The sequence below is a fragment of the Centruroides sculpturatus genome, unplaced genomic scaffold, assembly GCF_000671375.1.
Source record: "Centruroides sculpturatus isolate CEXI.00-Female unplaced genomic scaffold, Cexi_2.0 scaffold4, whole genome shotgun sequence".
Classification (NCBI taxonomy): Eukaryota; Metazoa; Arthropoda; class Arachnida; order Scorpiones; family Buthidae; genus Centruroides; species Centruroides sculpturatus.
The window spans coordinates 1,921,979-1,935,395 of NW_019384444.1; the positions used below are offsets into that span (position 1 = coordinate 1,921,979).

Consider the following 13,417-nt stretch of genomic DNA (forward strand, 5'->3'; position numbering starts at 1 on the left):
AACATTCATATAAATTAAAATATATAATCTAGGTTAAGGCTTTTATGTCCAACAGATGGCGCTACGAGTACGACGCCCTAAGTTTGCTTTTCTGTGAGGCATTACGCTTTTCTGTGAAAATGAACTAAAGCAGATCATCTTCTATCTAATTGTATAAATAAAAATGTAATGTTTTGGTTGTTCCTACCGATTCCTTTGAAATTTTGACACAACGCTGCATTCGAATACGCACGTGTTTTTTATACGTGTCGAAATTCCCCCCACTGAAGGGAGATGGTTAGGATTAAAGCTTACTGTAAAGAACTCTGCTTCTATTTATACTATTTTAGATGCGGTTTTTTGCGTTTTAATAGGGTACGTCAACAGAATGTACACTAAGAAGAAATTTTTCGAAAAATTCCTCCCCTCCCACGGGGAAGTGTTATAAATTTATAATAGATACATTTTGAGCCACAACAACGCGTGGCGGGGTCTGCTAGTATACGAATAAAACAAAACTTATCTCAAATACTCCCAGCCTTATTTACAATAGGTTTAGTATAAGTGAAGAATGGAGACGCTGCCACCTTCGTACAAACATGATTCAGATGCTTTTTGGTTCAAATCGAGTCCAGATCCACCGCAGAGGTAGGCTGATATCAACTGGACTTTTTTTGGGCTGCAATTTGAAATAATTGTAGATCTATAAATTCCCATTGTTGTCTGTCCTTCCTTAATCTTGAGAACGTAGTTAGATTGATGAAAGTCGAGATGGAAAGCTTAGAAACAGGAAACCCGGATTAACTATATACGAACTTCCGGTTTGCAGCGGAAGTTATTTCTTATTAACTCTTTTCGCCCCATGGGCTCTTAGAGGATATTCTCTGTGCCCACCACTGGCCGAGTGGATAAAATCCCTGAACACTAATCGTGGATTCGCGTTTCACCAACGAATTGACCGTGTGGAGTTTTCTGAGTTTTCTTTACGTTTCTAACACCTAAATAGAGATCAGTTTCCCATTGAAAGATCTCCCGTGAGGTATCTATCTTTTTGGCTTATAATCTACGTTATATTAAAGTATTCCATCAAACTGTTGACGCCTTAACTGAGCTAGATCGGCCATCTGGTCGGCAGCTGATGTTTTATTGCACCATACACAATAAATTTCAATGTTTTGGGGATCAATACATGACGTTTTAGTCCATAAGGATTATATATATATATCTACAGAGATTAATAGATCATTTTTCATGCTCATCATTCTTTCAACCAACTTAAATATTAAGTGGGGCGGTATATTCTATATCAACCATCATCATCATCATCTATTTTATTTGGCACAAAAGGTGCCACCTGGTTCCGCATAGCACTACCAGGCAGCAGATACAAAGATTGGCAATAGATGAATCACATAAAATATAAGTGCAGAAAACCGCGTACAATAAGAAATAATCGTAAAAAGAGAGGATACATGTGAAAAATATAGACACATGTAAAAATTTACACATTATATACAGATGATGAGCGCGAAATAATATAATGGTAGAACACACAACGCATATTTACATAAGGCATTTACATCCTACTGATACTAAAGTATGATTTTCTCCGAGTACAATGTACAGTACAATAATAACATATATAGTAAAACAAAATGAGTTACAGGAATCTCTCCTGTAGATAAAATACAAATAAAGTATAAAACATGTATCAAACACGTATTTACGTAAAATTACTTACAAAATTGTAGTGAAACCTAGCGGGAGCTGACTTGACGAACTATTGTGACTTTGTTGTAGGAATATATGAGCTGTTTGAAGTAGAAGTAAATGTTCTTATCTTCTATTAAGTAATTGCATTCGTACGGCCAACATTTCCCTTTGTCCAAAACTGCATGTCTCAAAAAGTGGTGAGGCATGGATAGCATGGGACAGAAAAAGATGTAATGAGAAGAGTATCGGGAACGCCACAGATGGTGCAAAGGTCGTTATCATGAAGGGTGAATCGAGGTAGTTGAAAAAACGGCCGTGACCAATGAAAAATTGAGTGGTAGAAAAGTCTGGTATAAGCCAGTATATTCCATGTCAACTATGAAATATCCATGAAAATTTCTGAACTCGAATCCAGTTCATAGAACAGAAAGTTACTGTATTGCCTGTATCACCTCGATTTCCAGCCGTTCGCCAAATGAATATAGAAATGAGATGATGCTCACAAATAATTTCTTAAATACAAAACTCAAATTTCATAAAAAAATTATTTTTATTTATTTACTATTTCAATAAACTTTTGAAAATTAATTTCTTAATTTTTATGTGGCTTCAAAGGTATGTATTACATTGCTGACCTTATTTTTACCTATTATGAGCGAGATTGTATCTTGAATGATCAACTAACTTGGCAAGGAACAGAAAGTGAAGCTTACATTCGACTTATTGTTAAAGAAATCGCAAGAGCCACAATCTGATTAGAATTCAACTTTGTTATGGGATGGTAAAATCTTTATGGTATTTTTATTTGTCTTTCTCTGAATTAAATGTTTTTGAAAGGAATCAATTGTACGCTGACTTTTTTTTATGAACTTCTGATAAGTTTAAAGACATTTTAAATATTTATAATAAGTTTAGATTTTCCGGAAATTTCGTGCCAATTTTCGTAAAGGTGTCGATTACGTCTACTTAATCACGTGTTCTCAGATTAACACATTGTATACATTATTTTCTCAACTACTCATTTAAACTGTAATTTTATATAAAGATAAAGGGGTAAACTTTTGAACACGCAGTTTTGGAAAAAGGAAAACTGTAATTTTATATAAAATAATTAATATTATTTTATATAAAATTACAGTTTAAATGAGTAGTTTCCCTTTGTCCAAAACTGCGTGTCCAAAAGTTTACCCCTTTATTTTTTTTTGTGAAATGTTAAAATTAGAAATGTTATAATAAAGGTTTAAATTCGACACGTCAATAATTTAACATAATTAAAAGTATTGTTCAAAAATAACTTCTAGAGAATATTCAGTTATGGCTTCAACTTCTACCTGTAAGAAGCTTATTATTATATATAATATACATATATTATTATATGTAAAATTCATGTATAAGTATTTCGCTCATTTGTGTGGCTACATGGCGCCAGACTCTTCTTTTTACGAGTAGAAGTTGAAACCATAACTAAATATTTAAATAACTTCAAAGCAACTTTCTTTCAACTCGTTGTTTATGTAAACTAGAATAATATTTTCATTTGTAAATGAACTGAAGAATATTTTTAAATAAATAAATAATATATGATATATACGTTATTTACTATAAAAAATAAGTAACTTATAGTATATAGTGATATATAATTTGACTATTTATGTTAGACCACTAGTATACTGTAAGACATTATTCGTTATTATTGAATATGAAATATTTATGTGTACAGTAAGTGTTTTTAAATCAAAGATGGGAACCTTTCATTCGGAATGCCACATCTCATTTCATAACGTATATTGTATTGAAGCTTGCATAAATGTATACACTCAGCATATATCAACAGAAAATATGTTAAAAAAACAGAAAATATACTTTCGTGGCTCAAAATTCGTGACAAAATTAAACTTATACTATTTTATATTTTATGAAATTGCACTAGAATCTAGAAGGCCGCAGATTTTTTACATTTAGTATAAACTGTATCTATTAAATTAACGGATATCATACATCATCCGTGATTACATGAAAAATATATAAAATTTCTATTAGAAAAACATAACATAAATATGAATAATATTGCCAGATTGAAGATTTCAGTAATTCTGAATGAGGCAATACAAAAGAATTATTTAAATATCAGCTGTCTTTAATTTTTTCAAAGCGATCAGATATGATAATTTTTTATTGTTTAAATTTAATTATCTAATGTTCATATTTTAAAACGCTAATTTATATTTAAAATAATAATTATGAATATATTAAAAACAATAATAAATTGTCTTAATAAATAACTTTGCAAAAATTAAATTGTCGTTTCATTTTGGTGTTAGTCTAGTTCAAAAATACTCATTGTTCAATATTGTTTACTGATGATATTTTACATTTCGTTTCAGATATTAAAGAAAGTTGTGTTCCGTCCAGACCCCCAACAGCAGAAGACTGTCAGATTCACATAAAAGCAGCACTCGAACAATACTGGGAAGAACATGATATTAAACAAGAAGAAAGTGTACAAACGGAAAGTGAAGAGACAGAAGAACTAACTAAAGAATCACTATACGACCAAGACGAAGAACAGACAGAGGATGAAGAAGCAACAGAAGAAGAAGAAAAAGAACATTTAAAAGAGGAAGATGAAGAAGACGAAGAAGACGAAGAAGACGAAGAGGAGGAAGAGGAGGAGGAAGAAGAAGCAGAAGAAACAGTAGCCGATGAATTAGAAAAACAATCTACCGAAGAAGAGAAAGAAGAAGAGGAAGAGGAGGAAAAAGAAGAAGAGGAAGAGGAGGAGGAGGAGGAAGAGGAGGAAGAACAAGAAGTTGGCAAAGACCAAACGGAAGAAGAAAAAGAACTAACGGATGAAGAGGAAGAAGAAGAGGAGGAGGAGGAGGAGGAAGAAGAAGAAGAAGAAACTGCAGAAGAAGAGGGTGAAGGTAAAAGAGATGAAGAAGAACTTGAAGAAGAGGAAGAAGAAGAGGAGGAAGAGGAGGAGGAGGAGGAGGAAGAGGAAGAAGAAGAGAGAAAAGATGAATCTGAGGTAGAAGAAGAAGAACGCGATCAAAAAGTTGAAGCTGGTGAAGAGGAAGAGGAAGAGGAAGAAGAAGAGGAGGAGGAGGAGGAAGATGAAGAAGAAAAGGCTGAAGCCACAAAAGAGGCTGAAACAAAAGAAGAAGAAGAAGAAGAGGAGGAGGAGGAAGAGGAGGAGGAGGAGGAGGAAACTGAAACAACAGAGGAAAAAGAGGAAGATGATAAAAGTGATCGGATACAAGATGACTCTGTCTCTTCTAAAGATGAATTTAAAGATAAAGAAAGTGAAGTTATCACTAGTCACCCTACACAACCGCCTGCGGGGAATGAAACAAGTACTGTTAAGGACTCTTTCGAAAGAATACCTGAAGAGGTGATACTGTTTTACTATAAGTAATTAAATTACAAAATGCTTAATTCATTTCTTTCAAATATTTTTGTTTTTATTATCGAATTTACGTGAAGACTTCAGATGAAGCCTATATTATTGGAGTTGGAATGGCACAAGAACTTTCTTCAGAAGAATCAACATCTGAGCGACCAATTACCTCGGAAACTGAAGAAGAAGAAGAGGAGGAAGAAGAGGAAAAGCCTGTAACAGAAGAAGAGGAAGAAGAAGAAGTTAAGCAACCAAAATTGCCGCTTCGCGATCGAGATCATATCGATGAATTACTTGGATTAAATGAAATTGGAACTCACTATGATCAAGAAGACCAGAAATTCATTCAGGGTATACTTCACGAATTAAAGAAAATTTACGAAAATGCCGTTAAACCGTTGGAAATGATTTTCAAATACAGAGATATAAGCACTCGAGCTTTAGGAGGTAAAATTTCAATCTTTAATTAATTAGTTAATTAAAAAACAAAATATTCATATATCATTTTTTATAAATTTTGATACTGAATATTCTTATATATTGTTTCCAATACGAATATATTAAAAATATCTATTTATTATTAATTAGTAAAAAATACACATTTATTTGTTTATTTAATCATTAATTATTTAAAATAATTTTATATAACTAATTATTATTTAATATATATTAGTAAAATATAGTCCTATATCAAATTAATATATTTTATAGTAGTATATATCTTTGTAGGCCAACAATATTAAATTATAGTATTAGAATCTCATTTTAAAACAAGATAAATAATGAATTTGCTTAAATTTTAACAGCTTATTTATTACAATAAATTATATTTCTACTATAGTTTGAATTTTAAAAATTTTATAAAATTTATTTCACTTTTATTTATTGAAAAGAATTAATATCGATATAGTTATAATTTAATTTAATTTTTATTATATACTAATGGATATATTATAATAAATTAATTAGAGAATTAAAATATATTTATGTATAATTAATAATTATTCTTGTTTCTTAAAATATTTTTAAAATATAACTTTTATTTTCAAATATTTATGTTAATACGAACTAAAAATAGTAACTTAGAATATCAGAGATGACAAATAAAGAGATTTCTATAAATAAAAAATAATAACAATAATCTCGTAAAATATCAAAATATAATTAAAAATTTCCCAATATTTTTATCATAAATAAGTAAATTTACTATAATCGGATCAAAACAGCTGTCTCTATGCAATGTTTTCAAATAGTTTTCATTCAGAAAATAACTTGAAAATATTTTTACTCTAGTTGAGATTTCGCAATCATTTTTTCAGTAACAATTACGTAATTCTTACTCTCCTGTAGTTTACAAAAATAGATGTTTGTTACTTTTTAACTTTTATTTCACAAATATTATTTTTATTTTCCTCCTTATACAAATCATTTAATTACTATTTTAACACTAACAGGTGTTAATTTCCCGATTCCAAAATCATGAAAAACTGGAAACAAAATTGTATATACAGTATGTGTGGTCTGTATTTTGTTTCATATCTCGGGACCCCATTGACTAAAAATTTCGAAATTTAGCAGAAATACTTCTATATATGAGTTATTGATACCAGGGACGGATCTACATAGGGTCTAATATGGCTTAAGCCCTGGGCCCCCAAGTGTCAAGAGCCCATAAAAATTGAATTATCGTCGTAAATTTTTAATATTTTTTCATTAACAATGAGCACTTATCGTATAGTAAAATATAGTTAATAGATTAGGTTAGGTTAGGTAAAAATAGGGTCCCATTGGACTTCAATAAGCCCTAGGCCTCGAAAAACATAGATCCGCCCCTGATTGAGACTAATACATTTCGAATATTATGTCAAGAGGAGATAGAGGAGGTCATATCTCGAGTGGGGTCAGATTTAATGAAAATTTTGGTCGTTATTTGCATTTACAATTTTTTTTAAAAACTCTCCCTACCTCTAAAATCAGGCTTTTGTCTTTTATAATAATTAATATTAATGAGGATGAAGAAGCAACAGAAGAAGAAGAAAAAGAACATTTAAAAGAGGAAGATGAAGAAGACGAAGAAGACGAAGAGGAGGAAGAGGAGGAGGAAGAAGAAGCAGAAGAAACAGTAGCCGATGAATTAGAAAAACAATCTACCGAAGAAGAGAAAGAAGAAGAGGAAGAGGAGGAAAAAGAAGAAGAGGAAGAGGAGGAGGAGGAGGAGGAAGAAGAAGAAGAAGAAGAAAAAGAGGAGGAAGAACAAGAAGTTGGCAAAGACCAAACGGAAGAAGAAAAAGAACTAACGGATGAAGAGGAAGAAGAAGAGGAGGAGGAGGAGGAGGAGGAAGAAGAAGAAGAAGAAACTGCAGAAGAAGAGGGTGAAGGTAAAAGAGATGAAGAAGAACTTGAAGAAGAGGAAGAAGAAGAGGAGGAAGAGGAGGAGGAGGAGGAGGAAGAGGAAGAAGAAGAGAGAAAAGATGAATCTGAGGTAGAAGAAGAAGAACGCGATCAAAAAGTTGAAGCTGGTGAAGAGGAAGAGGAAGAGGAAGAAGAAGAGGAGGAGGAGGAGGAAGATGAAGAAGAAAAGGCTGAAGCCACAAAAGAGGCTGAAACAAAAGAAGAAGAAGAAGAAGAGGAGGAGGAGGAAGAGGAGGAGGAGGAGGAGGAAACTGAAACAACAGAGGAAAAAGAGGAAGATGATAAAAGTGATCGGATACAAGATGACTCTGTCTCTTCTAAAGATGAATTTAAAGATAAAGAAAGTGAAGTTATCACTAGTCACCCTACACAACCGCCTGCGGGGAATGAAACAAGTACTGTTAAGGACTCTTTCGAAAGAATACCTGAAGAGGTGATACTGTTTTACTATAAGTAATTAAATTACAAAATGCTTAATTCATTTCTTTCAAATATTTTTGTTTTTATTATCGAATTTACGTGAAGACTTCAGATGAAGCCTATATTATTGGAGTTGGAATGGCACAAGAACTTTCTTCAGAAGAATCAACATCTGAGCGACCAATTACCTCGGAAACTGAAGAAGAAGAAGAGGAGGAAGAAGAGGAAAAGCCTGTAACAGAAGAAGAGGAAGAAGAAGAAGTTAAGCAACCAAAATTGCCGCTTCGCGATCGAGATCATATCGATGAATTACTTGGATTAAATGAAATTGGAACTCACTATGATCAAGAAGACCAGAAATTCATTCAGGGTATACTTCACGAATTAAAGAAAATTTACGAAAATGCCGTTAAACCGTTGGAAATGATTTTCAAATACAGAGATATAAGCACTCGAGCTTTAGGAGGTAAAATTTCAATCTTTAATTAATTAGTTAATTAAAAAACAAAATATTCATATATCATTTTTTATAAATTTTGATACTGAATATTCTTATATATTGTTTCCAATACGAATATATTAAAAATATCTATTTATTATTAATTAGTAAAAAATACACATTTATTTGTTTATTTAATCATTAATTATTTAAAATAATTTTATATAACTAATTATTATTTAATATATATTAGTAAAATATAGTCCTATATCAAATTAATATATTTTATAGTAGTATATATCTTTGTAGGCCAACAATATTAAATTATAGTATTAGAATCTCATTTTAAAACAAGATAAATAATGAATTTGCTTAAATTTTAACAGCTTATTTATTACAATAAATTATATTTCTACTATAGTTTGAATTTTAAAAATTTTATAAAATTTATTTCACTTTTATTTATTGAAAAGAATTAATATCGATATAGTTATAATTTAATTTAATTTTTATTATATACTAATGGATATATTATAATAAATTAATTAGAGAATTAAAATATATTTATGTATAATTAATAATTATTCTTGTTTCTTAAAATATTTTTAAAATATAACTTTTATTTTCAAATATTTATGTTAATACGAACTAAAAATAGTAACTTAGAATATCAGAGATGACAAATAAAGAGATTTCTATAAATAAAAAATAATAACAATAATCTCGTAAAATATCAAAATATAATTAAAAATTTCCCAATATTTTTATCATAAATAAGTAAATTTACTATAATCGGATCAAAACAGCTGTCTCTATGCAATGTTTTCAAATAGTTTTCATTCAGAAAATAACTTGAAAATATTTTTACTCTAGTTGAGATTTCGCAATCATTTTTTCAGTAACAATTACGTAATTCTTACTCTCCTGTAGTTTACAAAAATAGATGTTTGTTACTTTTTAACTTTTATTTCACAAATATTATTTTTATTTTCCTCCTTATACAAATCATTTAATTACTATTTTAACACTAACAGGTGTTAATTTCCCGATTCCAAAATCATGAAAAACTGGAAACAAAATTGTATATACAGTATGTTTGGTCTGTATTTTGTTTCATATCTCGGGACCCCATTGACTAAAAATTTCGAAATTTAGCAGAAATACTTCTATATATGAGTTATTGATACCAGGGACGGATCTACATAGGGTCTAATATGGCTTAAGCCCTGGGCCCCCAAGTGTCAAGAGCCCATAAAAATTGAATTATCGTCGTAAATTTTTAATATTTTTTCATTAACAATGAGCACTTATCGTATAGTAAAATATAGTTAATAGATTAGGTTAGGTTAGGTAAAAATAGGGTCCCATTGGACTTCAATAAGCCCTAGGCCTCGAAAAACATAGATCCGCCCCTGATTGAGACTAATACATTTCGAATATTATGTCAAGAGGAGATAGAGGAGGTCATATCTCGAGTGGGGTCAGATTTAATGAAAATTTTGGTCGTTATTTGCATTTACAATTTTTTTTAAAAACTCTCCCTACCTCTAAAATCAGGCTTTTGTCTTTTATAATAATTAATATTAATATTATAAAAATTTATTTAAAATAAAATCTCATAAAAGATGGCGTCACACATTATTTTAACTTTCAGCTATTGATTTCCCCTTTAATCCATTTCTAAACTTAATAGAGAAATTTATTATAATTCAACGAAATTATTCGATTTAAGCTTTTCTTATTATTTATAATTTATATCGTAGAATAATTGAAAATTGTTTGACTTCCCAGTCCCCTTAATTTCCTGTTCTAATAGAAATATTGAAAATTATTCCTGTTTACTTCTGTAAATTTAATTAAATATTAAGCTCAACCTTTTTCTGAAATTTGATCATTATAAAATATGACACTTGTTTTATTTGTACTCTAAAATTCGAAAATTGTAAAATATTTTTATTAATCGATGTCATTAATAAATTTTTATTTAAACAAAAAATAATACACTTTTTATTCAAAATTTGATATAACAATTCTGTAAAGCTTGAGATTAATATAAATATTAGTACCTATCTACAATACTTCATTAAATTTGGGGTGGGCAAAGTTTGTGTTTTTTTCTTGGATTTATTGTTATAATATTTTTATAAAAATACGCTTTGTGTCTCTTTCTATTAGTTTCAAGTAATATCCACCCATTTCGGATGACCAGATCATAATATCCAAGGCTAACCCAATATTTTTTGCTATCCCAAGCAAAACCGTTTGCCACCCCCATATTTTTAAAAATTGGCTCAGAAAATAAATAAATAAATTGTATTATATATTATAAATACAAAACATGCTTTTTTAGAGTTAATCTTTTAGTTCAAATGTAATATATTTATTTTTTATTTAATTATTTTTTATGAAATGCCGCATTGAAAATGTGCCGCTTTAAGCAGATGCTTTGCTATCATCTAGAATCAACGCTTTCGTCGCTTTTTAAAGCTTTCTCATCATATTTTATTGTTATATCGTGGGAAATGACATATATAATAAATAATTATGCTTTTAATCCAATTTTATTCTCCGTAGATCATATTGTCATACTCATTTGTCATTATGTAATAACATTGTTTGTTCTGTAAAATAAATTCCATTTAAAATCTTCATTCTGAAATTTATTGTTATATAGCATTTTAAATTAATATATTAATGCCGCCTTTGTATTAATCTTTTAAATCTTTTTTATTATTATTTTATTGTTGGTCAAATTTCAAACGTTTAAAATTATTGATTTTTTAAATTTATACAGAGAAAATGGCTGTTTTCTTCCTGTCATTTTTAATATCTTTGTGACTATTCGTATTCATCATATACTAGTATAGTTTCTATAAACGGGTTGTTGTTAAATTCAACACTGCTCCGCAACGCCTCCGCTTTGGCCGCGAGACTGCCATGATCGCTACTGATGGTCTTTTAACAATTGTAGATTTAATCTCGAATCAGTGAGACCGCTGAGAGGATCACTGCGCTCAGCGCTTCAAGAAAACGAGTCTCATCGGTTAGCAGCGTTGCCACCCCCATATTTTTAAAAATTGTGTGCAGCACTTAAGCAATAATGGTCTATTTCATCCCATCTAAAATGATTCAAATCATCCCATATGCAATGCAATACGAAAAAAGCATTTTTAGTTGTTTACTACCGTCACCTCCTACCACAGTGTAACATCGTCAAAAATATCTCTACATTCGTTTATAATAGATCTGTAGTTTGCTTTGTAATCATAAGCGTATTATTTCAGTGTATTGCTAATGCTGATGATAACTTACGAAATATTCACGTATTGTCGTCGTTCAGACGACAGTGACAAGTAAGGACAAAAGACAAAAGTAAAAATTCTTAAAATTATGACGTTAAAAGTTATCCACTTTATACCTTGTTACAATTTACCCTAAATACCCTACATTTTCGACGTTTTCGAACTATAATTTAGTGGAATTATTTTATAATTTAGTAGATTGTAAGTCTATTTTAAATACTCTTTTACTTATATGGATAAATATTTAGTTCCATCTAACAACAATTAATCACAAATATAATTCAAATCAAAGTTTGAATAAAGTTATTAACTCAATATACGTATACTGAGCATGAGTAAAGTTTTCATCTTTAAATATTTTCTTAGAAATATTCGTACAGTATGTATGAATCACGCTTATATATAATTTTCAATGATTATTCTCAGAATTATGTTATTAAATCATATAAGTTAATGAAGCAAAATATTGTTAAATTTTAGTTATACGCGTATTATTCTTACCATCAATTACATTTAATGACATTTCACAATTAAATAATTTGTTATCATTCTTCATAATTAATATTTTGCAATAGAATTTTCTATTGTAAATTATATAATTTTATTTAATTCATGTAATTAAAAATATAATTATTAAATGAAAAATTATTATTTATATTCAATTACTAATTAGTTTAATTTCATATTAAAATTATAAATTATTTTAGTTTTTTAATGTTTGAATACATTAACTAATCAAAGTTAATTAAGCCTTTATAAATAAATTAAGTTAAAGAGGAAGATTTTAATAATTTGCTTTGAGTTATTTACTAATAAAAATTATATATATTAGGAACGAGCTGCGTAACATTCCCGGTTGTTAACAAATTTTATTTAAAAGGTAACTTCTATATTATAAATCATAACAAATAAAATTGTATGTGGCGCCATCTGTTACGATATTTTATTATAAAAAACATTTTATATTATTAATGATTATAAAATGACAAAAAAGCTTAATCTTAACGATAGGAATGAGTTTCACAAAAAAAAATTGTAAATGCTAAAAAAAATGGGGTTCGGGCATGGTCAAGGGGCTGGAGTTTTCTTGATTTTCTTCACGTTAGTAACACTTAAACTCCGGAAACCGCAATAAAAGCACAATTTACGAGCGAAATAAAAGCACGTTCGACTCCAAACAGAAACACAATCGAACTGCGAATCATTTGTGACGAATTTCGAGCAAACGTTAAAAGACGCGTCAACAATGTTCGAATTTCGTAAAAATTAGAATTTAAAAAGAATCAATTTTATTAAATAGAGTCCAGCTTCTTATAAAAGTCTTCCCGGGATGCATCCCTTTCGGCATATCGCTTACGTGTAGCATTGCCCTATCCAAATAAACCAAACTAATTCTATGACGAGCGATTATTTATTGTGACATCGTCACATTGTTCTCGACGACTATAAAGTACAGAGCAAGACCTTTAGTGGTGTCTTGCTCTGTACTTTAAAGTTTTCTTGTTGGCAATAGAATCGTGTCGGTTATCTATTTAACTTCGTTCGGGGAAAATTTTTGAATTGATGTAACGTGACTTCCATTCGAAACCGGAAGTTCTATAGGTAATCTGAACCTCCTGCTCCTGAACATATCTGGTCTCGTCTATCTAACACCTTTCTCGAGATTAAGGAAAAACAGACAAACACACGGATAAACAAGGGGCATCAGTCGGAATTTATAGGTCTACAATTTTTTCAAATTGCAGCCTGATAATT

At 29.8% G+C, this 13,417-nt stretch overlaps 1 protein-coding gene across 1 annotated transcript in view; it reads left to right on the top strand.

Annotated features, from left to right (window-relative positions):
- Nucleotides 1-13,417, top strand: part of LOC111620315 (sarcalumenin-like) — a 62,516-nt gene that overhangs the window by 21,490 nt on the left and 27,609 nt on the right. The window contains exons 2-5 of the mRNA XM_023362233.1: nt 4,077-4,501; nt 7,101-7,349; nt 7,398-7,934; nt 8,027-8,387. Coding sequence (XP_023218001.1) covers nt 4,077-4,501; nt 7,101-7,349; nt 7,398-7,934; nt 8,027-8,387 — 1,572 coding nt within the window. The remainder of the gene's footprint in view (nt 1-4,076; nt 4,502-7,100; nt 7,350-7,397; nt 7,935-8,026; nt 8,388-13,417) is intronic.